We start from the raw sequence: 27,869 nt of genomic DNA, 5'->3' as shown, positions 1-27,869 counted from the left end.
TACAGTTCGAGCCAGTCACAGACCTCCTCCGGGGTGTCGAAGAACTGGGTTTTGTCGTCGACAATGACGCGGAGCTTTGCAGGAAATAGGAGTGAATATTGGATGCCCTCACTCCTGAGTTCGCGCTTAACCGCCAGGAAGGAGAACCGCTTGCGCTGCGTCTCGTAGGTGTAGTCAGGGAAGATGTTCACCTGACTGTTCGCAACTTGGAACGGGCCATTGTGCCTGGCGGCATTTAGGATCAAGTCTCTGTCCCGAAAATGTAGCAACCGCGCCACCACCGGCCTTGGGGTACGTCCCTGCTGTGGGGGCCGTGCTGGGACTCTGTGGGCCCGTTCTAGAGTGTAGAAGGAGGACAGACCCTCCGGGACCACCGTGTCTCGGAGCCAGGTCTCCAAGTATCGCACCATATCGCCATCCTCGACTTTTTCCGGCAGGCCCACCACTCGAATGTTATTCCTCCTGTTGCGGCCTTCCGCATCTTCCGCCCTCCGTTCGAGGGTCTCGATTCGGGATAAGGCATCCTTTATCGTCGCAGCCAGGGTTCTCTGCGCCGGTTCTAAAGTTTTCACCGTGCCCTCCACCTCCTTGACCCGGTCCGAGAGTTTACCATGGTCCGCCCTAAGGAGGCCCAGGCCCGTCGCCACCTGAGCAATGTCCTGTTGGAGGGCCGACCGAGTAGCCTCTATTGCCTCCAGTACACGGTCGAACTGTTGCTGCAGTGGTGCGCCACCAGGTCTTTTTGGGTCTCCATGCTCTTCCTTGTCCTGGGCTTCAGAGTCCGAGGTAGTCTAGTTGGATCCCTTGGCTCCTTTAGGCTTCCCCATGCTGCCAGGGGCTCTCCGTGAGGGTCCCGGAGTAGGCGTCTCCGTGTACAGGTGTCGATCACGACCTTCCCGGGAGTTCGTTCTCACGTCGGGTATGGGCGATCTCCTTCTCCAGAGCCTGTGGAGACTCCGCCGCTTCGGCTCACGCCACCGCCATGGCGTCCGAGGGCACCGATGAGGGGGCGGAGACAACCGTCGCCGGGTCAGGCAGGCCCGTTCACCCACTATAGCTCCGGGGTGAGGGCCACCAACTCCCTCGGTTGATCTGTGGCGCCAGAGTGTCGCGCCTCCCATGTAGTTGGACTGGCCAGGAAATCGTAGCTAGTTGCGGAGTCGCAATGCGGACCACCGCCTGGATCAGAGGGCACCCGCACTCGGTGCCCTCTAGTACGTGGGCACCCGCCCGGTCGTCTAATCGAGTATGAACCCGTTGCAGAAAGTCCGAGCCTGTCAATGTCCAATGTCTCAAACAACCGAGGATGGTGAAGCCGGGTGCCAGTCGACACCCGCGAGACCACTTCAACTCAGTAGTTTCGATCAAGGGGACAAAGGAGTCCGGGCGCCATGTTGGGTCGCACTCCGCAACTCCGCAAACTTCGGAATTTCTTCGGAGTAACCCCCGTCCAAACTCCACCAAGGCCCCCGGCAGGGTGTCGTCGTCTCGCTCAACCGAATGCGGGGTCTGGGGTGCCCCTCAGCCTCCGATGTTCAGGATAATCTCGGGCTTAGTCCCGGAGCCGAGCTCTCAGGCGACCATCGCCATCGGCGCCCAAGCCACGCCCCCTCAACGGCCAAACAGTCATGCGCATTTAGCAAGTTCTTCAGCCGGCTGTATTGCAAGACTGGGTAGAGAACATGCACAGGCTCCCACTCTCGGTCTGAGCACCAAAGCAGGGCATGGAGACCAATCATGGCACTGCTGTCATGCTGATGAGAGCGATTCAGAAAAGGGGGTGGTGATGAACAGAGTGTCTGAATTAAGCAGACCACTCTTACCCAGTCCAAAGATCAGGGCTTGATCCATCACCGTTATTTATCTCACTGCACCATCCCAGCTCAGAACCTGGCTATATGCAAATCAGTCTGCCCCTGGCCCTGATGCACTGGGCCAGGGTCAGACTAATTTGCATGTAGCCAGGTTCTGAGCTGGGATGGTGCAGTGAGCTAAAAAACGGTGATGGATCAAGCCCTGATCTTTGGACTGGGTAAGAGTGGTCTGCTTAATTCAGACACTCTGTTCCTCACCACCCCTTTTCTGAATCGTTTTTGTCCACCATAAGCGTGGAAGGGTATACTCAGATGTGAGTCCCTTGCTCATTGCACCATCAGGATTCAAGCAAGCCGGGCCGACGACGGCTGAAATGCCAGAAACCGGTCCCCGGAAGCTTGTTTCCTTCCCAGTATAAGAATTGGCTTGGTAGTTTGGTTTGCCCTGTTCCCATGATGCACTGGGCCAGGGTCAGACTAATTTGCATGTAGCCAGGTTCTGAGCTGGGATGGCGCAGTGAGCTAAAAAACGGTGATGGATCAAGCCCTGATCTTTGGACTGGGTAAGAGTGGTCTGCCTAATTCAGACACTCTGTTCATCACCACCCCCTTTTCTGAATCGTTTTTGTCCACCATAAGCGTGGAAGGGTATACTCAGATGTGAGTCCCTTGCTCATTGCACCATCAGGATTCAAGCAAGCCGGGCCGAAGACGGCTGAAATGCCAGAAACCGGTCCCCGGAAGCTTGTTTCCTTCCCAGTATAAGAATTGGCTTGGTAGTTTGGTCTGCCCTGTTCCCATGATGCACTGGGCCAGGGTCAGACTAATTTGCATGTAGCCAGGTTCTGAGCTGGGATGGTGCAGTGAGCTAAAAAACGGTGATGGATCAAGCCCTGATCTTTGGACTGGGTAAGAGTGGTCTGCTTAATTCAGACACTCTGTTCATCACCACCCCCTTTTCTGAATCATTTTGTCCACCATAAGCGTGGAAGGGTATACTCAGATGTGAGTCCCTTGCTCATTGCACCATCAGGATTCAAGCAAGCCGGGCCGACGACGGCTGAAATGCCAGAAACCGGTCCCCGGAAGCTTGTTTCCTTCCCAGTATAAGAATTGGCTTGGTGGTTTGGTTTGCCCTGTTCCCATCATGCACTGGGACAGGAACAGACTAATTTGCATGTAGCCAGGTTCTGAGCTGGGATGGTGCAGTGAGCTAAAAAACGGTGATGGATCAAGCCCTGATCTTTGGACTGGGTAAGAGTGGTCTGCTTAATTCAGACACTCTGTTCATCACCACCCCCTTTTCTGAATCATTTTGTCCACCATAAGCGTGGAAGGGTATACTCAGATGTGAGTCCCTTGCTCATTGCACCATCAGGATTCAAGCAAGCCGGGCCGACGATGGCTGAAATGCCAGAAACCGGTCCCCGGAAGCTTGTTTCCTTTCCAGTAAAAGAATTGGCTTGGTAGTTTGGTCTGCCCTGTTCCCATGATGCACTGGGCCAGGGTCAGACTAATTTGCATGTAGCCAGGTTCTGAGCTGGGATGGTGCAGTGAGCTAAAAAACGGTGATGGATCAAGCCCTGATCTTTGGACTGGGTAAGAGTGGTCTGCTTAATTCAGACACTCTGTTCATCACCACCCCCTTTTCTGAATCGTTTTTGTCCACCATAAGCGTGGAAGGGTATACTCAGATGTGAGTCCCTTGCTCATTGCACCATCAGGATTCAAGCAAGCCGGGCCGAAGACGGCTGAAATGCCAGAAACCGGTCCCCGGAAGCTTGTTTCCTTCCCAGTATAAGAATTGGCTTGGTAGTTTGGTTTGCCCTGTTCCCATGATGCACTGGGCCAGGGTCAGACTAATTTGCATGTAGCCAGGTTCTGAGCTGGGCTGGCGCAGTGAGCTAAAAAACGGTGATGGATCAAGCCCGGATCTTTGGACTGGGTAAGAGTGGTCTGCTTAATTCAGACACTCTGTTCATCACCACCCCCTTTTCTGAATCGTTTTTGTCCACCATAAGCGTGGAAGGTTATACTCAGATATGAGTCCCTTGCTCATTGCACCATCAGGATTCAAGCAAGCCGGGCCGAAGACGGCTGAAATGCCAGAAACCGGTCCCCGGAAGCTTGTTTCCTTCCCAGTATAAGAATTGGCTTGGTAGTTTGGTCTGCCCTGTTCCCATGATGCACTGGGCCAGGGTCAGACTAATTTGCATGTAGCCAGATTCTGAGCTGGGATGGTGCAGTGAGCTAAAAAACGGTGATGGATCAAGCACTGATCTTTGGACTGGGTAAGAGTGGTCTGCTTAATTCAGACACTCTGTTCATCACCACCCCCTTTTCTGAATCATTTTGTCCACCATAAGCGTGGAAGGGTATACTCAGATGTGAGTCCCTTGCTCATTGCACCATCAGGATTCAAGCAAGCCGGGCCGCCGACGGCGGAAATGCCAGAAACCGGTCCCCGGAAGCTTGTTTCCTTCCCAGTATAAGAATTGGCTTGGTAGTTTGGTTTGCCCTGTTCCCATCATGCACTGGGACAGGAACAGACTAATTTGCATGTAGCCAGGTTCTGAGCTGGGATGGTGCAGTGAGCTAAAAAACGGTGATGGATCAAGCCCTGATCTTTGGACTGGGTAAGAGTGGTCTGCTTAATTCAGACACTCTGTTCCTCACCACCCCCTTTTCTGAATCATTTTGTCCACCATAAGCATGGAAGGGTATACTCAGATGTGAGTCCCTTGCTCATTGCACCATCAGGATTCAAGCAAGCCGGGCCGACGACAGCTGAAATGCCAGAAACCGGGCCCCGGAAGCTTGTTTCCTTCCCAGTATAAGAATTGGCTTGGTAGTTTGGTTTGCCCTGTTCCCATCATGCACTGGGACAGGAACAGACTAATTTGCATGTAGCCAGGTTCTGAGCTGGGATGGTGCAGTGAGCTAAAAAACGGTGATGGATCAAGCCCTGATCTTTGGACTGGGTAAGAGTGGTCTGCTTAATTCAGACACTCTGTTCATCACCACCCCCTTTTCTGAATCATTTTGTCCACCATAAGCATGGAAGGGTATACTCAGATGTGAGTCCCTTGCTCATTGCACCATCAGGATTCAAGCAAGCCGGGCCGACGACGGCTGAAATGCCAGAAACCGGTCCCCGGAAGCTTGTTTCCTTCCCAGTATAAGAATTGGCTTGGTAGTTTGGTTTGCCCTGTTCCCATCATGCACTGGGACAGGAACAGACTAATTTGCATGTAGCCAGGTTCTGAGCTGGGATGGTGCAGTGAGCTAAAAAACAGTGATGGATCAAGCCCTGATCTTTGGACTGGGTAAGAGTGGTCTGCTTAATTCAGACACTCTGTTCATCACCACCCCCTTTTCAGAATCATTTTGTCCACCATAAGCGTGGAAGGGTATACTCAGATGTGAGTCCATTGCTCATTGCACCATCAGGATTCAAGCAAGCCGGGCCGCCGACGGCTGAAATCCCAGAAACCGGTCCCCGGAAGCTTGTTTCCTTCCCAGTATAAGAATTGGCTTGGTAGTTTGGTTTGCCCTGTTCCCATCATGCACTGGGACAGGAACAGACTAATTTGCATGTAGCCAGGTTCTGAGCTGGGATGGTGCAGTGAGCTAAAAAACGGTGATGGATCAAGCCCTGATCTTTGGTCTGGGTAAGAGTGGTCTGCTTAATTCAGACACTCTGTTCATCACCACCCCCTTTTCTGAATCATTTTGTCCACCATAAGCATGGAAGGGTATACTCAGATGTGAGTCCCTTGCTCATTGCACCATCAGGATTCAAGCAAGCCGGGCCGACAATGGCTGAAATGCCAGAAACCGGTCCCCGGAAGCTTGTTTCCTTCCCAGTATAAGAATTGGCTTGGTAGTTTGGTTTGCCCTGTTCCCATCATGCACTGGGACAGGAACAGACTAATTTGCATGTAGCCAGGTTCTGAGCTGGGATGGTGCAGTGAGCTAAAAAACAGTGATGGATCAAGCCCTGATCTTTGGACTGGGTAAGAGTGGTCTGCTTAATTCAGACACTCTGTTCATCACCACCCCCTTTTCTGAATCATTTTGTCCACCATAAGCGTGGAAGAGTATACTCAGATGTGAGTCCCTTGCTCATTGCACCATCAGGATTCAAGCAAGCCGGGCCGACGACGGCTGAAATGCCAGAAACCGGTCCCCGGAAGCTTGTTTCCTTCCCAGTATAAGAATTGGCTTGGTAGTTTGGTTTGCCCTGTTCCCATCATGCACTGGGACAGGAACAGACTAATTTGCATGTAGCCAGGTTCTGAGCTGGGATGGTGCAGTGAGCTAAAAAACGGTGATGGATCAAGCCCTGATCTTTGAACTGGGTAAGAGTGGTCTGCTTAATTCAGACACTCTGTTCATCACCACCCCCTTTTCTGAATCATTTTGTCCACCATAAGCGTGGAAGGGTATACTCAGATGTGAGTCCCTTGCTCATTGCACCATCAGGATTCAAGCAAGCCGGGCCGACGGCGGCTGAAATGCCAGAAACCGGTCCCCGGAAGCTTGTTTCCTTCCCAGTATAAGAATTGGCTTGGTAGTTTGGTTTGCCCTGTTCCCATCATGCACTGGGACAGGAACAGACTAATTTGCATGTAGCCAGGTTCTGAGCTGGGATGGTGCAGTGAGCTAAAAAACGGTGATGGATCAAGCCCTGATCTTTGGACTGGGTAAGAGTGGTCTGCTTAATTCAGACACTCTGTTCATCACCACCCCCTTTTTTGAATCATTTTGTCCACCATAAGCATGGAAGGGTATACTCAGATGTGAGTCCCTTGCTCATTGCACCATCAGGATTCAAGCAACCCGGGCCGACGACAGCTGAAATGCCAGAAACCGGGCCCCGGAAGCTTGTTTCCTTCCCAGTATAAGAATTGGCTTGGTAGTTTGGCTTGCCCTGTTCCCATCATGCACTGGGACAGGAACAGACTAATTTGCATGTAGCCAGGTTCTGAGCTGGGATGGTGCAGTGAGCTAAAAAACAGTGATGGATCAAGCCCTGATCTTTGGACTGGGTAAGAGTGGTCTGCTTAATTCAGACACTCTGTTCATCACCACCCCCTTTTCTGAATCATTTTGTCCACCATAAGCGTGGAAGGGTATACTCAGATGTGAGTCCCTTGCTCATTGCACCATCAGGATTCAAGCAAGCCGGGCCGACGACGGCTGAAATGCCAGAAACCGGTCCCCGGAAGCTTGTTTCCTTCCCAGTATAAGAATTGGCTTGGTAGTTTGGTTTGCCCTGTTCCCATCATGCACTGGGACAGGAACAGACTAATTTGCATGTAGCCAGGTTCTGAGCTGGGATGGTGCAGTGAGCTAAAAAACGGTGATGGATCAAGCCCTGATCTTTGGACTGGGTAAGAGTGGTCTGCTTAATTCAGACACTCTGTTTATCACCACCTCCTTTTCTGAATCATGCTGATGACAGCAGCATCGTGATTGGCTAGGGGAGTATGGGAGCCTGTGTGCTTCCTCCTTTCATGCGTCGTTGACAGAAGAAGGACAGAGGACATGCGGGCCAGCATGTAAGTGCAATTTCCCTTTTATTTAAAACCCCCTACCGCTACTGCCCTATAGCAGCCCCCACTGCCATTTAGACCTTTATATACAGAAAACGTAAAAAACGTATTACATGGTGGAAAAGAAAGACTGTGTGCGAAGAAGAAAGTGGTGGTGTTGGAGTGAACCATGTGCCCTGATTCCTGGATGTGGAGAAAATGAGAGCGGGAACGTGTGACTTTGGTGGATGGAAGGACATAGCACCTAAAAATGCAGGTGTTTTCTTATAGTTGAGGTCTTTCTCTTTATAGCCTGGCATTATTCTAGTCTTTTCTTATCATTGAAGTTTTTTTGTCATTTCATTGTGTTTCAGAGATTTGTGGCTTTAGTCCCATTCTCTTTGCAAAGATAAGTGCCCAATGTGAGAGAAAGGGGGATTAGATAGGTAGGGAAGATGGTCGCTATGCTGCTAGCAAGTGATTGACCAAAATAGGTTGTTTACCTACAGGGTGTGTGAAATGCGCATAATTTGTTTTTGCATAATTATGTGACATTTTGAGAAAACTAAGAGTACTTGCACTTAATTACAGAAAATGCAAATCCATTTTGTATGCTATATTTTAACACGAAATACATCATTGCGTACATTTTTAAAGTGAGAATGTGCTTCGCTGTGAAAAATAGAATGAAACGCACAAGTGGCATGCAAAACAGTCATTTGCACTCTGGCTGTTCATGTTATTCCCATAAGCTTTTGGTAAAATTTTACCATGAAGGGAACTTAATTATTCAACAGGATGTTATGGTGTCATTATGGGAATTTGACGTAACAAGTGTAATGCAAAATTTCCAAATTTATGCTAAATACGCTGGTGTAACATTATTTTTGCAATGCCCTAGTGTTACATCCATGCTCCAAGAGCTTTTGTGATTGGCTGCTCTGTGATTGCAGTTGTCTTTGTGGGTGCTTTTTACCCTCATGAGGGAAAGAAGGTGGAAGAGAGAGAGAGAGAAAAAAAAACAGTGACAGAGGGAGGAAGCAGGGGTGAAAATGAACTTGAAAGTGTGAGGTAAAGAGGCAGGAAGTGCCCTGTGGAGGATTAAAGAGGCTTGAGGTGGAATCAAGACTATCCAACCTTGGTATTTGATCCTTAATATTCGCAGCGGTGGCTGTGGATTACTTGCGCACTGGCACCTATTCTTTTGCAAATTAATCACTGGGTCTTCCACAAGGGATGATAGGGTACTGTAGGGATGCTCAGATTAAACCCCTGGCTGCGGCCGGAATTCTGCACCTGTGCGGCACATTCCGATCGAGGGCGTGGTCATGACGGCTCCCGACCGTCATCAGCACACGCCCACCGTAACTCATGTTGGCCGGGGCCGTCATCAGCGCTGAAGGGGTTAAAATAATGTCTGAGTTTTCTCCAAAAGGGATATTCTGCACTTAGAATGCCATTTGCATTCTAGGAGAATATGTACAATTTATTTATTTATTTATTTAGAGCCTTATATAGCACTAGCTTGACCCAAAGGTATCAGAGCGCTTTACAAATAGCGTGCATAGGATAACGCGAGATGCATGTGAGGATACGTGTAAGTCAAATTCAGTCAATGGGAAGGTTATAAAAACATCATTAAATAGTGAGAACCCACAAGCAGAGTACATAACAATGCAGCAAAAAGGTAATGACGTTACACAATAAAGCACAAAGGTAATGACAGTGCCAAAGTAGGTACTGACTGGGATAGGTGACTGCAAAGACAGAGTCTATAGAGTGGGGCAATATCATTGGGAAACGTAGATAGCTTGTATGTGAGTTGAAGCAATTGTAAAGTAGCAAAAATGTGAGGTCTTTAAAGCAAGAAAAGGAGGGGCTGCATCGGAGATCTTTGGGGAATTAGTTCCAAATCCTGGGGACAATTCCTGACAAGACGGGCACCTGGGTGGGTTTCTTTTTCAGCTTAGGGGGTATGAAAAGAAGTGAGTTGCAACTTCTCAGTCCCCGGTGTCTACATACTCTTGAAAGTTTGGTTTCTCTGTATTTCATTCTTTTTGTATGAAGGGCTTTATGGGTGATGCAGGCAGTCTTGAAGATGGATCTTCCTTCAAAGGTAAGCCAGTTGAGACTCTTAAGGCAGGTGAGATGTAATCAAACTGCATTATTCCTGTGATGAGTCTGGCGGACGCATTGAGGGTGGCTCTCAGGGGTGTAAGGTGACTTGTTGGAGTTCCAGTGATGATGGCGTTGCCATTGTCCAGTTTAGAGAGGACAAGCAACTGTACTACAGTTTTAAGTCATTGGGGGATAACAGATGTGATTTTTTTAAAGGTGTTTTAGTGTAAAAATGGCTCTTTTAGCTTAGTTGTTGATGAGCTCCTTCATTGACAAGTTTCTGTCCATAGTGATACCCAAGTATTTGTTGGAGTTGGAAAGTTAAAGGGAGCAGTATAGAGCGTTCACGTTCTTGAGCCATTCTTGCTTTGGTAGGGGATTGTTTTTAGGGGAGAGGATTAGCAGTTTAGTCTTGCTGGGATCAGTTTTAGGTTTTTGGAACGTAACCGGTTTTTAATTTTGTTTAGTGTGGCATTCAGATGGAGGATGTTTCTAGGTGATGTTATTTTGTAGTTGAGTTGTGTATCATCAGCATATGGGTGCTATTTGACCCTTGCTTGTTTCAGAATAATTGTGAGGGGTTGCATAAAGAGATTAAGTAGGGCAGGAGAAAGGATTGAACCTTGAGCAACACTTTGTGGCACTGAAACAGGCTTCGAGCAACAACTGTTGCTTTTTATTTGTTGAGAACGATGTTGCAGGTAGGATGAGATTGTTTGGTTAAAAGAAGGGGAAGAAGAAAAGATGAGATGGAAGCTTCAAGCAGTGGGGGTTAAAGTATGGCTATTAGTCACCGAGTGTCAGGAAGTTATATTTGTTATCTCTTTAGGGAAGAGCTCAGGTTCGGCTGAGACACTAGGGGGAGGTTCTGTTTAGTGAGAAAAGAATGCATTTATTATTTTTAAAGAGTTGGCGAGACCAAGAAGAGTGGTGTAATTTTAAACATTAGATTTGCTTGCATGTAATGGCAGACGGAATATTAAAGCACTTTCAATTGTCATTTTCAGTTTTCCCTGACGAAGGGCCCTAGAGGTCCGAAATGCATTGGATGTTAATAAACTGCTACTGATGAATCTGGCTCTAGTCGTGTTCTTGAAGAGAGGCTCGGATGGCCCAGCAGGAGCATTAGAAACCTGGAAAATGGTGGTTCCTTGCATGTGGTTTAGAATGATTACAAACAAAAATGTGGATTAAGATTCAAGTGCAAAATGCGTAGAAAAAAACTTTGGAGTCAATAATATGGTGAAAGAAATGTTTGCAAATGCAATTCAAGAGGCTGTGCCAATGGCTAGGGGCAGAAAGCTGTCCCAAATCGTTGTTGATTAGATTTATAATTGCTGTGTGGGCTGGGCACGACGCCAATGAGCACTCAATGTTAAATGTCTGGAGTTTAAAAATTGGAGAAACTTGTCGTAAGTAGAGGTGTGCAACCCGCACAAATATGATGCAGGTAGGATGTGAACCATTTCAAGACTGTGCCGTTGATAACAGTGCAACTCTTGAGGGTCTCAAGTAAAGCTGGATGGTTTACCGTATAAAAAGCAGCTGATAGGTCGAGTAGGACAAGGAGGCATGAATCAATTTCATCTAAGGATTTGTGAATGTCGTCGGAAATTTTGAGCATAGCAGTTTCCGTGCTGCAGCCTCTCCTGAAGCTCGATGGGAATGTGTCATGAAGATTGAAATCATCTATATGCTGGTTGAATTGTAGCCGGACACATTTCTCAATCTTTTTAGCTAGGAAGGGAAGGCTGGTGATCGGTCTGAGGTAATTGAAGTCATTAGGGTCAGTACCTGATCTTTTAAGGATGGACGTGACTTGTCTTAATTGGAGGAAATTGGAAACGCAGCCAGGAGAGAGAGAGGCATGAATGATTTTGGTCCAAAAAGGAGAGTTGATATATTTGAGGTTGTGTAATAAGGCGGAGGGGAGAGGGCCCGTAGTGTGGGATGTGGGCTTCAAGTTGGCAATTCTTTTGAAGACTTTTTGAAGACTTCTTCTGTCATCAGTTTAAAATCTGTCCACTTAGCATTGTTTTTTAGTTGGAGGAGATCAATAATGGTATTGGTATTTCTGTGGCCCCCCGGTCTTTTGTTGAGTTATGGGGGGCAGTTTCCATGGAAATTTGCATGTCAGCGGACTGATCAGGCTAAGGAGATAGTCTTGAGTCTGGGATAAGTGATCGTTCAATTTTTGCAACTTTGTCAGAGAGGAAGGTGGCTATTTCTTCGCTCCATTCGTTAGTGGTTATTGTTTTGTGTTGGGAGGTAAGGGTGGTTTGTTGTTAAATTATATTGAAGAGCACCCATGGTCTGTTCTTCACACAGTGACGTTGGTTGCGAAAGAAAGTGGCTTTTTCCCTAAATATATGTTTTTTGCAAGAGAGACGTTCAGACCTGAGGAGTGCAAGGTGTGCTGGTGAAGGGTCTGTCTCCATAACTTTTGGTCAGTTTTAAGTTTTCCTCTCATTGTTAATGTCTGAGTTGAACCAGGATTTGGACTGGATTTTTCTAGAACTCTTTAGTTTGAGAGGGGCCACTTGGTCAAGAACATCAGTTGTCACTGAGCTATTAAGGGCAGTGAGATCATCTACAGGTTAAAGGTGAGATTGAGAGTGTAGATGGGTGCTGATCCTGGATTCCAGCTCCGTTAGTAGGATTTGCTTGAAGTTCCTTGTCCAGTGCATGAGTTCATTGGCTGATGCTGGGCATGACCTAGGGTTGCCCTGTGATACAACAGTATTTGGTGGTGGACTGAACTGTCGATGGGTATGATGAATTGAGGGGAGACAAGATTGTTTCGGGTAATGACTACTTCTGGCATAGAGCCTTTATTGTGGGGCTGTTGTTTAAGGTCATTTAATTCGAGAAGGTATACGATTACTGACTGTGGTGTCTTCTGTGTCATTCCAGTGCAGACTGAAGTTGCCTAGAAGCACATCTTTGGTGTCAGTAAGGGAGAACTCTCCTATTTGGTCGGTTAGTTCTTCAGTGAAGAGTAAGCTATCATCAGGGCAGTGATAGTGTGGAGTAAGATAGGGATGGTGCTTTTATCGTGAGTTCAACTCTGAGATATTTGAAGGCTGAGTAATCCATGGATTCCAGTGTGTTCCTTCTAATTTCATCTTTGTGGATGAATGCTAGCTCATCTCCTATTTGTTTAGGTCTTTCTCGTCTAATGATTGAATAGCCAAGGGGAGTAAGCAATTCCAGCATGGGGGTTCAGTGTTCGTTAAGCCAGGTTTTCGTTAAGAAAGCAATGTCAGTACCATTGGCTAGAATGGTTTCAGATATTTCTGTAGCATATTTAACTGCCGATCTGCAGTTAAGAAGCATGCAGGAATGGGAGTGCGGGTTGCTAAGTGTAGTGTGTAGTGCCGGAATAGTGCTGTATTGAGCAGGTGGTCTGGGCAATATATTCACTCGAGAGATTCTATGAGTGCTCAGATTGGTGTCCTATTCAACAACATTCTGGTAATAGGTCTTGTTTCATCGTTGGCTTCATTCGGGAGGGACAACAGGTTAAATCTCCCCAAGGCGAAGTTTGTGTGATTATCACTGAGTTTCAGAATGGCGCAATATGGCTGCTGTTGTAGACTTCAATCGATAGGATGCATTTAACCTGAACCACATTCTCAAGCCATTCTCAGTGGTTGAGTGTTATATATACTCTTTGAATGCTGTTATGTAGGCTGCCTGGCATGACAGAAGACTCCAAGAAAGAAACATCTGGGGGGTATGTCAACTTTTCTTGCTTTTTTGCCATTGATATTTCTTAGTGGCTTTGCTTTTTGGGTTGAAGAATTCTTCCCAGCTTGGTAGATTAGATGAGTTGAACAGGCTTTGCTAAGTCATGGCAAAACAGAAGCACAGGTTTCTTGAAAAGATGGCCAGACAAGAGTGCTCTGAATTATTCAGAAGTTATTGTAGAGCTCATGACTGATCCAGTAAATAACTATTCTTAAACACCAAAACATGTCGGCCCAGATTTACAAAATGGTCACACAACACAGCACAGCTCCCAAGTTGCTAGTTGCCATATGTGAGAGGGCGAGAGCAGGAAAGTGATTTATCTACTAAGCTATGGCACTGTCTTGCTCTGTTACTAGCATTGGCGCACAATCAGGCAGCTGACAGTCACACACACACACCCTTGCAATATAGTGCAACACTGTCTGCGTGAGTCTAGTATAGGTTTTGTACTGGAAGGGTGCTGTTCTAGTACAAAATACTATGCTTAAACAAACTTTAAAACTTTTCACACTTTAGATGTGTGTTGTACAGTGCAGCTCACATGCAAGATGAGAAAAGTTAGGAGAAATTAAAGCATTTTATACCTGCTTCAAAGAGGTGTTTTGTTTTGGTGAAAAACCGTTTCAACTATTGTTAGTAAATAGCGCTTTCAATTAGTTTGAGGAAACTTTGCAATACAAAACAAGTTTTTCACTGGAAAGTTAATTAAAAGAAACCATTTTACACATGTTTGCGCTAGGTTATGGGCAGGGCCAGACTGGGATCAGCAACCAACCCTGGCAGATTGCTGCTCGACCTGGGGAGGGGAGGGGGTGCTAGCAAGAAGAACCGCTCCCGCATTGCATCAAAACCAGCCCCCTAGTGACAAAACCAGCCCCCATGGGCACAAAACCGGCCCCACCCCTCCGGTCCACCAGGGAATTGCCCGGTGCCTGCTACGGCCAGTCCGGCCCTGGTTATGGGTTACAAAATGTTCATAAATCTAGGACTTTGTGTAGGGCAAAGCTGAGAAAAATACTGTTGTATCATTCGTACTGTTTCAAACATATTTTTTCCAATATCACATTTTCAAACAAAGGGACATCCTACACTGCAAAATATGTTGTTTCATCAATATTGTAGATTCTCTTTGCTCCATTGTAGTCAGGGCGAAAATTGGGTACTTAATAGGGCCAGTTTTTAAAAAGTATACTATCCATAAATGAGGATGTCCCTCTGAAGCCTTTTTATACCCTCTATAGGATGACAGTCTTTCTGAACCTCAACCTAAGCAAAAATATTTAATTTAAAAATAGCATGAATGATTTATTCGCGTTTCTCACTGTCTTCCGGTTCAGTAAGTTGTAGCTTCTAGGGAATACCATACTAGTTACTGTGTATTTTTAACTAACATGCACTTTCAGTTTGAAAGCCTATTTTTTCACTCCATTTGTTCTGAATGGCTGACAGTCTCAATACTATTGTGTGCATTTTGTGTAAAACTCATCACTCTTCACCTCACACTGTCTCAACTGTTGTCTTTAAAATCAAACAGCTGTGCTTTGTTTTGGATTTTGGAAGTAGAAGGTGCTGACTTTACATGCTGGTCACCAGCTGAAGACTGATGCTCTGGAGGTAGAGGGTGACTTGTCTATGACAACACAAAGTGCCAGTATAAACGGTATATCCTGTAACAGGGATAGTGCCCCTTTTAGAGAAGGGGCACTATCCGTGTTACCGTCATTGTGCACCGTTCTCTAGGTATGACAGGTACAAGCAGAAACAGTGCGTCCTTTTACAGCGAATACTCTGAGCCCAGCACCGCCATGACTCATGCCTACCATGGGGGCAGCATATTAGAGGAAGGCGATCAGGGGGTTTGAAGCAGCTGCTCCGTCTCTCACAGTTCAGAAAGATGGAAGACTGTGGGTGCAGTGAGTGACTGCACTCGCCTGCAAGGGTATGTCTGCAGGGGGTCCATTGAACCCCATTATTTCCCTTCTTTAAGGGATCGCCCTCAGGAGAGCACTGACTGCGCATCACCTCTACCAGCCGCAGCCGCTGCAGGTAAGAGCGGTGGGGCCAGGGGCGAGGTGAGGGGGGATTTCGAGGGACGACCATGAGGGAAAATTAATAAATTATTTAATTTTCTCTTGTTGCCGTCTCTCGAAATCCCCCCTCACCTGGCTCCACCGCTCTTACCTGCAGCGGCCGCGGCTAACCTCTACGTCAAGAATCTATGGCTCCAGTGCATCAGAGTACAGAAAATAAGTGGATCTGAGCAAAATGGTACCTTGATGCAAGTTATGAAAGGCAGCCAAGAAGGAGTAAAGGAAATTCCATCAGCTGGGGGGAGGGGAGAAATATGTTGCCTACTGCTGCAGATGAAGTTTTGTTTTTTACACTTTTGCAATATCAGCCTCTCCTCTTTGGCCTTTGCCCGGAGTCTACACATGTAGCTATTATGACTCAACCTTGACCATCCTAGTTGAAAATCTTTTCACCAGCTATACTGGCCAGTCAGACACACTCAACTGCATGGAAGTCTTACATGGTCACCTTAGGGCTATCTATCCCTGCCCTCTCCTACAGTGTCAGCAGTGCTTACGCATAGTGTGAATTGTTTCCATGCCATAGGAGGTCAAAAACAATTAACTTTACTCCCATATTTGGCGGATTGCTGCTTCATGTAAACCTGCTCCTCTTTTGAATGTCTTTATTTGAGTTTCCAGATAAAAAAATGGCATAAACAAGACAAATGTAGGCACTGGGCACGTGTTATGGGCTATGAGAACTATTAAAGCTGCCAGGCTCGGAGATTTATTTCCTCTCAGGCTTACAAAATCTCACAGGATCAGAAGGGACTAATGAAAGACATGCTGCATGGAAAGCTCAGGCTGCAACACTGGAGCAGATGTGCCTCGTACAGATGTCTGATAAAGCTTTCTGGAAATGTCTAAGCAGGCAGCGAAGCCCCTCTCTGTTACACCTGGAGGGACCCTGGTTTGATAGTTCAAGATCTCAGCGGTCTCTACCATCTGTTCTTCTAATGTTGTATGACCTGTTTGGGAGGACTCCCTAGATGAGTCCTTTAGTTGAGCTTGTCTGTCAGCGCCCTATTGTACCTTCTCGTACAATTTCAAGGTTGAAGGACACACAAGCATAAGTGTGAAACTAGAGATTTGGACAGAGAGATGCCTAGATTGCATGTAAAGATCTCAATTACACTCTCTATTGTCTTCCTCAGTACATGTTTTACTAATGTGGTGTTCTGTCTCACAAAAGATCTATAAACTCTCAAGCTTCAGTTTCCCTTGAACCCAGTGGAATCCAGGCAGTACCCGAGCCTCTTCTCTTCCTTGTTCCATCCATTGCTATTGATGATCTACCAAGGCTTAAATCTGAGGGAGGACATGGATGACAAAAAGAAAAACAATATAAAATAAAGTGGATGCAATTCCTGTTGATGTATGTAGGGAAGACACTGGCAACATCAAACAAAGCACCCACCAAAGACCGCCAAATCAATATATTAGTCTCTCAGAAGAATATGCCACAACAAGCATCCAAAAATGTCGAAGGGGGAGGTGCAGGAGCTATGCGAGACACATCAAAAAAAAGAATCCTTCCAGCTAAAGCCCAGAAAACTGCTACCCTCCATGAAGAATGATCCCAAACCAAAGGAGAAAGAACAACACATGCAGCTGCACAATTCTGAGCAAGATGATACCAAGGACACCAAGAGAAAGGTGCAATAGCTGCTATAAAAAAAACAATGATAACAACACTTACAAAGCTGGAAGTATTAGAAGTGATAGGGCTGATCGAACCACAGACCTGGCGGTCCCCCAGATGCTTAAGAGTAGCATCCACTACCAGCAACAACACCTTCCACAGCAGAAGATCAGGAGGAAAAAATGCCACAAGGATTCAAAGAAGGAGAACTGAGGAGAACCTGCAGGAAGGACCAGTGTCAGATCCATGCGGAACTACCCCATCCAGGAAGGCTTTAATGACAAAAATATCAGTAGCAGAATAGTAAAAAATGGTAAACCACCCTAGGATGCACAGAAAAAGTGAAAGGCAGTCTCTACAGGAAACCCTTCAACAAGTGCAGGAGCATCAAGTAATGACTCCTAGCTCTTGCTCAGGATTCTAGAACAACAGCTGCAGTTGTAGTGATTTACTTCTAGGCAGCGTACCAGAGAACCTGCTCCAGCTGCCATCTTTGTAGTAGCTGTCTTAGTGGAGGGCCAGGGGACTTTTTATTTTGTCTGCAAGAAAATATGAGCTTGGTGTCTTTATGGGAGATTCCTGGGCCTCTAATCATAACTTTAGCTCTTTATCTCAGAACCATGCAATTCACTGCCAATGGCTATATGTCCCTTAGCTTCAAGTTATACTCACGTTAGTTATAACTGTGTGGTGCAGAATGTAGTGCTGCACTATTTACTTGTCACAACAATATATCACTTCCTGCCTAGTGTAATCCAGTCTCAACTTGACCCAGCAGTATACGTTTGTGTACAGCATGATTGAAGTGCTTCAGCTAAAAATATATTTTCTGCAAAGCCTCCTCTAGCTGTGTAAGTGGCTTTTTGCTATGTCAAATTACTCAAATAAACAAGGATTGGAAAAGCCAATATGTTTGTCAATGGCTGCCAGCTTCTTGGCTTTTTTAATACTTGTTTTGTTTTGTCATGTTTTTTGCGAAAAATGATTGTTGAAGAAGTGGCCCTTGTCAATCTAATAAGGACAAATGCAAAAATATTTTTTGCTATTTGTTTGTCTTGTTTGAGTATGCATCACCATGCTCCAGTAACTGTTTGTAACCATGTAACTTTTACCAAACTACCTACCCCCTACCCCTCCCCGCTCTACTCCTCTCCACTTTCCTGCTTCTGACCTCTGCCCTCACCTGTCCTGGCCCTAGTACCCACCCTGTTTACCTGTGAATTTTCCCTCATCATTTGAGATCTAGCTATTTTGTCTGATGCCGATGGAGCTACCTGGTTTAGCTATAGGGGAGACAGGTCGGGGATTCCCTCTTTGGACGGGCCCTACCCAGTCGCTCTTTAGCCAGACTTCCTTTCGTCTCTCCTGTCGTCTCTTCCCGCACCCTCCCTCTTTTTATGTCTCTCCTTCTCTCCTCTCTCAATGTATTGAGACTGAACTATTTTGACTGACGCCCGATGGAGCTACTTGGTTTAGCTATAGGGGAGATGGGCCGTGGACTCCCTCCTTGGTCGTCACCAACCCAGTCGGCCTTTAGACAGACTTCATTTCGTCTCCCCTTGTTGTCTCTTCCCCTATCCTCCCTTTCTCACCTTCCCTGTCCCCTCCCCTCTACGCTCCATTTATTTTGCCCTCCATGTTCTTAAAATATTTCCCATTGAGACCCAGCTATTTGTTCAAAGCCCGATGGAGCTACCTGATAGCTATAGAGGAGATGGGTTTTGGGACTTCCCCCTCGACCGTCACCTACCCAGCCGGACTTTGGGCAGACTTTCCTTTGTCTTTCTGCAGTATCTCCCTCCCATCCCTTTACCCTTACACCCTTCCACTCTACACTTCACCTATCTCGTTTTCTATGCTCTTGTAATTGTTTGTTTAGCAACTGATGTAAATTGGAACTGATGTAATCTTGTAATTTTGTGGAACCTCATGTAAAGGGCTCTGATACCTCCGGGTCTAGCCAGCGCTATTTAAAACTCTTAAAATAAAAATAAATAAATAAATTGTGAACTTGTCTGAAATATAAGCAAGTGTGTTGGTTATAATAGCTTTGTAAATGTTGCAGCTGGTTTTGAGGATAGTGCTAGCTGGCAAGGGGAGCCAATAGGGTTCAATCATGATGGAGGTGATTTAATCATATTTCTTCAGGCCCTGGATGAGACGTGCTGCAGTGTGCAGGACGCTGTCATTTTTTCCTATCTTTATCCTCCACATCCTTTCTCCCTTTTCTGCTATTCTCTCACTTACTCTCAGTCAAAGCCTAATGATGGAAAGTAAGCCCTGGTGACCATCACTGGACACAACCAGCACAAATTGAGCATGCCAGAATCTTGCAAACAAGTAGTTAAGTTATATTGGTGTAACTGCGGTGCATAAAGATCACAGTACCTTGCACTCCGGATTTAAAGGCAACAGACTGGTTGGAAATCCAGCTGTATTACATGTTAACAAAAGTGAGTGCATTGCATTTCCAGATGCATCGGATGCAATCCGAACAGTCGCTTATATGTATCTTGAAACCTCCAGGGTTTATGCTCTTTAAAGTTAATGTGTCTTCATTTGTATACAACTGAGTTTTTTCACGAGGATTGTTTTAATGCATTTGGCATTTTAATGCTGTAATACAATACGCTTTGAGCAGAACTTGGAACATGCAAACAGTATTCCTGCGTTGGGAATTCAAAATACAGAGCAATGTTTTGAAGGATTTTCAAAGACCGTGCCAAGTCTCCACCATTACAGATGCACGCGCTTCTGACACAGTTGTTTCCAGTACTCTAGCAAACAGATTCTCAGGGAACAGCCAGTCAGCACCCTGCTGGTGCTTACCTCTAAGGTTATAGTGTGGAAACTCCACCTCTCCATCCTGATGGTGGAGATCTTCAGGGCATGCTTCCAGGCTGATTATGTGAAATTCCTGCCATGTATCTCCCTACTATCTACAAAATCATGGTTCAGGAAGACCTTGGCTTATGAGCTGGAGAAGTCAGTGCAGTCCCTATTAGGGCGGCCATTTTAGTGAATGACTGCCCCAGCAGAAGTAACCCTATTACACCATTAGGCCTTATCACAAGTGTAATATTTACGTGAGCTATACGGGAACACTACAGACCCATTTATTTTCACCCAGGAATGTCATCGGCTGAAAGCATCCGCAAATTCTTTGTGATGATCTGGGAAGACGGTACGATATAGAAGGGGAACTGTAACCAGAATTACCGACTCCCCCAGTGGTTCTCCATCTCTAAGGGCGCCCTCAGGGTCCTGCTTATAATAATCTCCCAGCAGCACGGGCCTCTGGAGTTCCCACTACTCCCGGTGTCAGTAATCCTTAGGAGCCGAAGTTACCAGGAGGGGTAGTGGGACCCTTTTAATGAAGACCATAGTGGGCCAGTGGTTTTCAGGCTAGACAGTATTCACAGCAGCCTTGGCTTGTTTACTGATTATGAGTTGCATTTCTCTGGAGTTTTTCATTTGTGTGTGTGTCGTTGACGTTGTATGACGCAGGTGTCTTGGTCTACTGTCTTGAACAATGGTCCAGTATCCGCCTGTGCTGAAGCACCTTTCAGGGTATTATTGGACTATTGGAGCTGGTGACGAGGTGAAAGAGAGTCACTTGGGTTGGGAGTTGAAAATAGAGCGGGTGGAGGGCTACAGCTGTAATTTGACGCAATAGCCTTCCTATACTTTTGAAAACATTTTAGTTAAAAGTCTTCCGCCTTATCAAGAGACTTCTCTCAGACTTATCCTGAGTGATGTCACAGTTTCCTTCAGCCCAAGATGGTTTTCAGTGAATCAACATCCCTTCCTGAGTAAAATAACTGTAATATAGGAGGTGAGACATGAGGTAAACAGGACTTCAGGTGAACTGTCAGGATTGTCATGTTTTAGCACCATTGAGTAACTGGGTTTATTTCGTTATATAACCTAAACTTTATGTGCATTCAGTATGACGACAAATTATTCTGTCTGCGACTGAACTGAATTAGAAATTGTATTGACTGCTTCTTAAATAACAAATGGCCAGTAGGTTTTACCGCCATTGGTTCACATTGGAAAATAGCGGAGAAATGGGTATAGAGTTACATCAGGCAGAGCCATCACAGTGGGTCTTTCAGTTGCCTGATTGAGGTAAATAAACAATGTAATGTTTTAGACACAAAACTAATGGTGTGGTCAGATGACATTCCATACGGATATGATACAGGGCAAGGAGCCTTGATTATTGTCCAGAATTAATATGTCAAAACTAAAGTATGCCTTAGTTAATGGGCAAAGTCGAGGAACTCGCAAAAAGCTAAATTGAGGTCCATCATTATTACACTGCATCACAATAGTAGTTGGTTATATTTGAGTTGAGTATTTCACACACAGGTTCCAGAGGGTTCGGTTCCTCTTAGCCTCAACCACATTGGCTATACACCATACAGCTGTGAAAGCAGAAAACGGAATCTCTTTGACTTTCTCTATGTTGCTGCCATCACAGTTGTTAGTGTTGGCTATGGCGGCCCATTCAGCTTTGCAACAGCCACCCTATCTTGCAGCCCACAAGGAAAATGACAGTCCAGCTGTGAACACAGCGTCATGGACATATTTGTTGGTAATAAACTATGTCTCAATCAGCTACAGAATATTGATATTGCCCAGCATATGTCATTATTATAGTACATGTGATGAAGGTTCTACTTTAGGCTCATTTTGAAGAAACCTAATGTGGTAGATGGGGTGACATCACCACTAGAATAGACAGATTGCTATATTGCCACCACTAGAATGGTCAGCTTGCGGTGTAGTCACCAATGCGAACACGCACATTACTGTGCATGTATTGGGGAGAGGATGTAGCCTAGAATGGCTAGGGATGTGGACCTCAAATCTGGGGAACCAAGTTCAAGTCTCGGGTATGACGCTCAACATCCTGTGATTCTGCGCAAATCACTTAATCTCCCCGTGCCTAACAAAAATGAATGTGTCATTATGTAATGCAACTAGTGCTCATGTAAAGCGCTCTGACACCCAATACCTTCTGGTCTAGTTTGCGCTATATAAAACTCCTAAAAAAAAGTGTCACTTTTACAACAGATAGATTGCTGTGTTGTCAGCATGAGAACTGACAGACTGATGTGCAGTCACCACGGGACCAGACAGACTGCTGTGTTGTCACCACTAGGGCAGGCATATTACACTGTTGTGTTGTCACCACTAGGACAGATTGCTGTGTCGTCACAGTTAGAACAATTTGCTGTGTTGTCAGCACTTGAAAGGACTGATTGCTGTGTCATCACCACTATTACTGACAGATTGCTGCGCAGTAGTAGCTGGCATGGATTCAGGGTAGCGGGACGGGGGCCTAAAGATAAAAAAAATGAAAAAATACCTCTTTGGGTCTCTCTGCGTCGTCCCTTGCTCCATCCAGAAGAAGAAGCAGCTCCTCAGGTGCAGGCTCCTCTGACCAATCACGACAGCATTGTGATCGGACTAAGCGCCGTGGTTCGGCACCCAGGTGGGGAATGGGGGCCTGGGCATGTTCACCATGCAGCCAGCAAGGAGAACAAGTGTACATGACTGTTTAGCTGGCCCCAGAGGGCTGGTCAAACATTCATGCAAACTTTACAGAGTGACACCACTCTTTCCCCTGCTCTGAGAGCAGAGCAGAGCAGCCCGCCCCACAAAGAACTTGGAACAAATACAATCATAACAACATCCAGTTATTATCATTTTATTTTTCCTTCATTTCCACTGCTAAAAACAGTGAGGCGACGCTCCTCCTCCTCAGCAGAGGAGCCGCCACTGGTGCTGTGTTGTCAACAATAGACCAGAGTCCTGTGTTGTCAATGCTAAAACAGACACATTGATGTGTCGCCTCCACTAGAACATATTTCTATATCATCACCACTGGAACAGACAGAGTGCTTTGTCTTCGCCACTAAAATATCACAAGTGTGAGGCATGCAGTGCTTCATTTGTAAAAAAAAAAAAAAGTACGTGCCAGGGCCATTATAGGAGGCCACTGCAGATTGCACCACCAATTACCCCTGCCAGCACTGCCAATGGCAGTACCAACATTACTAGTAGCCATCACACGCCTAAAAGTGTGACAGTTCAGACTAATCCAGTGCACCCAAGGTTATAAGGATGGCATAGGTAGCAGGTATTATTAATTTTTTATGTATATTGAATTCTTTAACTCACGGTTGTTCTGCTGATATCAAATTTAGACAAACAGCACCCCAATGTGGTGGGCTGTCATAAGTACCAGTGTTGAGAATTAAGTGGCTGTACCAAGCACCAGAAACTACCGGCTCAAATTAAGCAGCACTGGAGGCATATGTACAGCTGTAAACCCTTATTTTTCAAAACAAGAAGGAAGAGTTGCCTACAAGGGATTTTGTTTGTCAAGATCGTTTGTACTTGCTTGGTTAATAAAGCTATTTAAAATCACACCCTCATTGGTGGTGGACAACTGAATCAATCAGAAAAGTAATTACATATAATACCAATTGTCAATTAAAAATGAACAGTGAATCATACACGGGGCAGCAAAATATATTTTAAAAAAACATTCATATATTTAATATATATATATACCTAAAAGTTCATCAGGGAAAAGCAACAAAACATAGTTTGCAAGGTGACGTCAGTTAGCCTATACAATATACTATGTTGACATCTTCTCTATATAGTTTAAAACAATCAATGCTACACAGAGAAAGATGCTATAGTCGATGTTTCGGTCTGTCGAGGAAGTAAAACCATCAGACCATCTTCAGGACAAAAAGTTGACTGTAGCTCCAAAAGGTTTTATTGATGGACTGTAACCTGTGACTTCAGTTAGGCAGGTATATCAGTTCTGAGCATTTGGTAGAGAATAAAAATGTAGACCTGTCATTGCAATTGAAACAGGTTCTGGATAAATGATGGAGCAGCTATGAAATAGCGGCACAGCTTTCGTCAGTGCTGTTTAAGTTGTAAGCAGTATTTCCAAAATATGTAGCCTTCGAATATAGACGGTTCTACAAGTATGTAGCCTTCGAACATGGATGGTTTAGCCGTGTCTTCATTGACGCATTAACGCCAATTACTCCGTTTTGGCAAATTGGAGTTAATCATAACTTTCCACCACTCCTGGCACTCCGAATTGCCGGAAATTTCTGGACAGTTTGTTGAAGGTGGTAGGACCTTCCGCATCATCACCGTCTTTGATTCTGAGAGACTTGCATGAGCCTGGATGGGTTGACTTCAAGCTGGTCTCCTGTGACCTGTGAGTCCCACAGGTCCGAGTTTATTGCATCGCTTTTTTCCATTTCAGCCCAGTCTCTCATTGAGTTTCAATTAGCACAAAGCTCGTTTTTTACATAGAACTCTAGAATGCGTGCAAGAATCTCAAAATTTCCAAGGGGCACCTTAGCGGGTCTGTCGTACTTTCAATTTCTTTATGGTAATATTCAGGATTGGGTGAAAAGTAAATGAGTTTAAATAGGGCTAATATTGAGTTCTTACAGAGCTCATCCAACCCTAGTAAATACATGGCTATGTTACGGTGCTATCAACATTGATCAGTTGGTGTTCAATCTTTGAGGACATTTTAGATTCTAGTCTATCAGTCATTGTCCAGGCCTCCTCTTACTAAGTCAGACTCTTTAAACCTGTTCTGTCACAGAAAGAATAACCTGCACATTATTGCAGGCACCATTCTTGGTGCCAAGTTGGGTTATAGTAATGATCATTCTGCTGGCTTCTCCTGGTACCTTTTGCACCTTCCTCAGATACTGCAGTGTGTTTGTAATTAAAGGAGTAGTATGTTACAGTAGACGCATGCCATACCAAGGCTAAATGAAGAAAGAAGTTATTCCCTCCTTCCCCAGTGTACCTATCTGATTGCACACTCACTTCCAATGTCCCACGGCTCTATTTACTGAGATATAATTACATACAACACTTCTGGAAGAAATTTTACCCAAATCCATACATGTAAATACCGATCATGCTGGGATAGCAATAGCATTGCATTTTAAAAGTGAGTTTTCATGCTTTTCAACCTTTCCATGATGATGACGTTTTGACACCCGCCATTTTGTTTGCCTTCACTGTGCTCTTCGTTTTGCCGCCAGGGAGGAGGATGTTTTGCTTTCCATGCTCCGGCTGCTGGAGTGTGAAAGGGCCACCGTGGATGCCGCCGGCGCCATTGGACTCGCTGCCCTAACTGCCGGGAAACTGCCGGAGCTCAAGGGTAAAAGGTACGGGGTTTTCAGCTGCTGACATGACGAGGGAGCCTCGTGAAAGCTGCACATATTCTGTTGATTATGTGCAGTCATGAGTGGTTTGTGGGAAGACATATGTCAGGGGCGGCCTTAGCCATGTGCAAGCTGTGCACCTGCACAGGGCCACCAAACCCCAGGGGCCACCACGCCAATATATATCCTTAATATAATAATCCTCTGAGGATGGATACATATTTGCCTGGTGGCTCCTGGCAGGAATTTGGCGCCCTCCAGCTCTGTTCCACTTCCAAATACCCTAACCCCCCTTCCTTCACTGGCCGTTGCGCTCCGCCACGCCCGGACCCCCTCTTCCGGGGCCCCCTACCTACGCTCCCTGCCCAGGGCTGCCATGAGCCTAGAGCCGCCCCTGGATATGTGCTGTGGTTGGCAGGGTGTGGGTGTCTGTCGAGGCAACGAGTGGGAGTAAAGTTTAAACACTGTTTATTTAGGGGCAGCAGGATATACATCAATCCAGCTACACCTTTTCCCCGTGGCTTCCCGCCAAGCCCTATTGCCATGCTTAAACTGTACCCTACACAAACTGCCACTCAATCTAATTACACACACACAAACGTATTCAAGAAGACCAACACAGACAAATACAGACATAAATACGTATATATAAATACGCAACCATCTGAGTAATGTTACACGAAATTTCTTTTCCTTCCCATTCAAGAGAGAGGAAGCTATAGAGAAACAGCTGGTCCATGAAACAATACTGGAGCTGTTTTGGCAAACACACATCTTGTGAAATATATCCATTCTGTCCATGTCAGCAGTTTCCTGCTCCCTTCACACATTCCCATAATGTTGCTGACACCATTATAATTTGCATTATAACCTGCTCCCCATGGCTACACCGGCTGTTAAAGGCACTGAACCAGACTTATAGGCCCGAGCCGCAGGCCAACCAGTGTAGCCTGAGGCAAAAGGGCTATTTATTTATTTATACGTTTTTTATAGCGCGAACTTGAGCCGAAGGTATCAGAGTGCTCTACAGAGTAAGCATCAAAACAATAATATGAGGTAAATAAAGAATAGATACAAATATATAGTAAAGGTAAAAAGAGTAAATGGTATCCGGTGGGATATGTAAACAAAATTGCAGCAAATTCCAGAGTTACATAAAACGTAGATAAAGATACATAGCAACATTATATAAGAGGGGGATCCGATAGACAGTAGGATATGTGAATGCAAAAGTTCGGAGGTAGATATGGTAGGGAGCTGCCCTGGTGGGGAGAGTAGATGTGCAGTTTTCTCCCTGAGGTAGTGAAAGAACATGGCATCTTATCGCTTGCGTTCATGACAACTTAGCACTTTACAAAGTATGTACACCAGCAAAAACATGAGGGACATAGAGTGTAGATAAAAACATATAATGACAGTAAAAAAGAGTAAATGTAATACAGTGGGATAAGTAAAGAAAATAGCAGCAAGTATGCGAGTTACATAAAGTTAAAATAAAAAATGCATAGCAACAGTATATCAAAGAGGGATATGAAAGACAGTGTACACAAAAGTTCTGAGGTAGTTGTAAAAGGGAGAAACAAGGGTGGGGAGAGTAGAACATTTCACCTACTGGGGGTAGAATGTTCCAAATTAAAAAAGGAGAAACATGAAGGAAAACACTAGAATGTTGGAGATCCTAGCTTATACCAGCCAATACAAGACCAGAGCTACTCCCTTGCCTTCAATGAAGCTCTCAACATCCCAATTCTAATACCAGGTACACAAACAAACCTTCTACATACCACTCAACATCAGCTATTGAACGTGTCAGTGAATCTACCCTTCAACTCAAAAGCACTGCTTTGGCTTTACAGCTTTCAATGTTGCCTGGCCTTCATTCTATCACTTCCTCTGGCATTCAAAACCCTGTTCCTATTCCACTCCATAACACTTAGCAATTTGAAAACATCCCCAAACACCTTGCCTACTTGCTGTTGTCCCTGTAAGGCATAATTTCTACAGCACCATCGAGGTTTTTTATGTGCACAAAATATCCTGGTATAATGGTAGCTGCATAATGCTTATTATAGCACTCCTTCAGAGCCTGATGTACTTCAAGTTATGCTACAATTCTTTCCACCCTGTTTTTATGTTTACTACTTTCCTTTGTATAAAAACCTGTAACAATGTTGATCTAACAATGTTTAACCTCTAGTACTATGCAGCATAATATGATATGATACACTCACAGTCTTGTTTGTACTGCCTCCTTAAATGGAAGTACCGGAACCTTTGCTATCTATATCAATTTACCTGACAACTCGATTTACCCATTGCCTTGTGGATGGCACAGTGAGGATTTCAAATGTATTATTCTTCTGTGTTCTAAAGCCTCTTCCACAGACACTAAACCAACATGTACACCACTAGTCATTACAATTTGCAGTGGGACATCTACCCCAAAACCATCAGTGACCAGTGTCAATAATTCAATCCTTCTTTCATTGGAGGTTAAGGCACAATCTTAACTCAACTGATTTACGGTACTAATCAACCACACCAAGGGGCACATGTAGGTAAATGGCATTTACCGATTCGTAAATACAGAATTTTACCGATTCAGTATTTACAAATCGGTAAATGCCATGTAGGTAAATATTCGGTAACAATTACCGAATCGCTAAGATTTGGTAATTACCATCAATGGCAATTACTGA

At 45.3% G+C, this 27,869-nt stretch overlaps 1 protein-coding gene across 1 annotated transcript in view; it reads left to right on the top strand.

Annotated features, from left to right (window-relative positions):
* LOC147711712 (uncharacterized) overlaps nt 1-27,869 on the top strand; it is a 251,462-nt gene that overhangs the window by 190,173 nt on the left and 33,420 nt on the right. The window contains exon 9 of the mRNA XM_086922427.1: nt 25,048-25,173. Coding sequence (XP_086778553.1) covers nt 25,048-25,173 — 126 coding nt within the window. The remainder of the gene's footprint in view (nt 1-25,047; nt 25,174-27,869) is intronic.

This window comes from Lissotriton vulgaris, chromosome 5 (assembly GCF_964263255.1).
Source record: "Lissotriton vulgaris chromosome 5, aLisVul1.2, whole genome shotgun sequence".
NCBI classification, from domain to species: domain Eukaryota; kingdom Metazoa; phylum Chordata; class Amphibia; order Caudata; family Salamandridae; genus Lissotriton; species Lissotriton vulgaris.
This window is presented reverse-complemented; position numbering and strand designations above follow the sequence as displayed.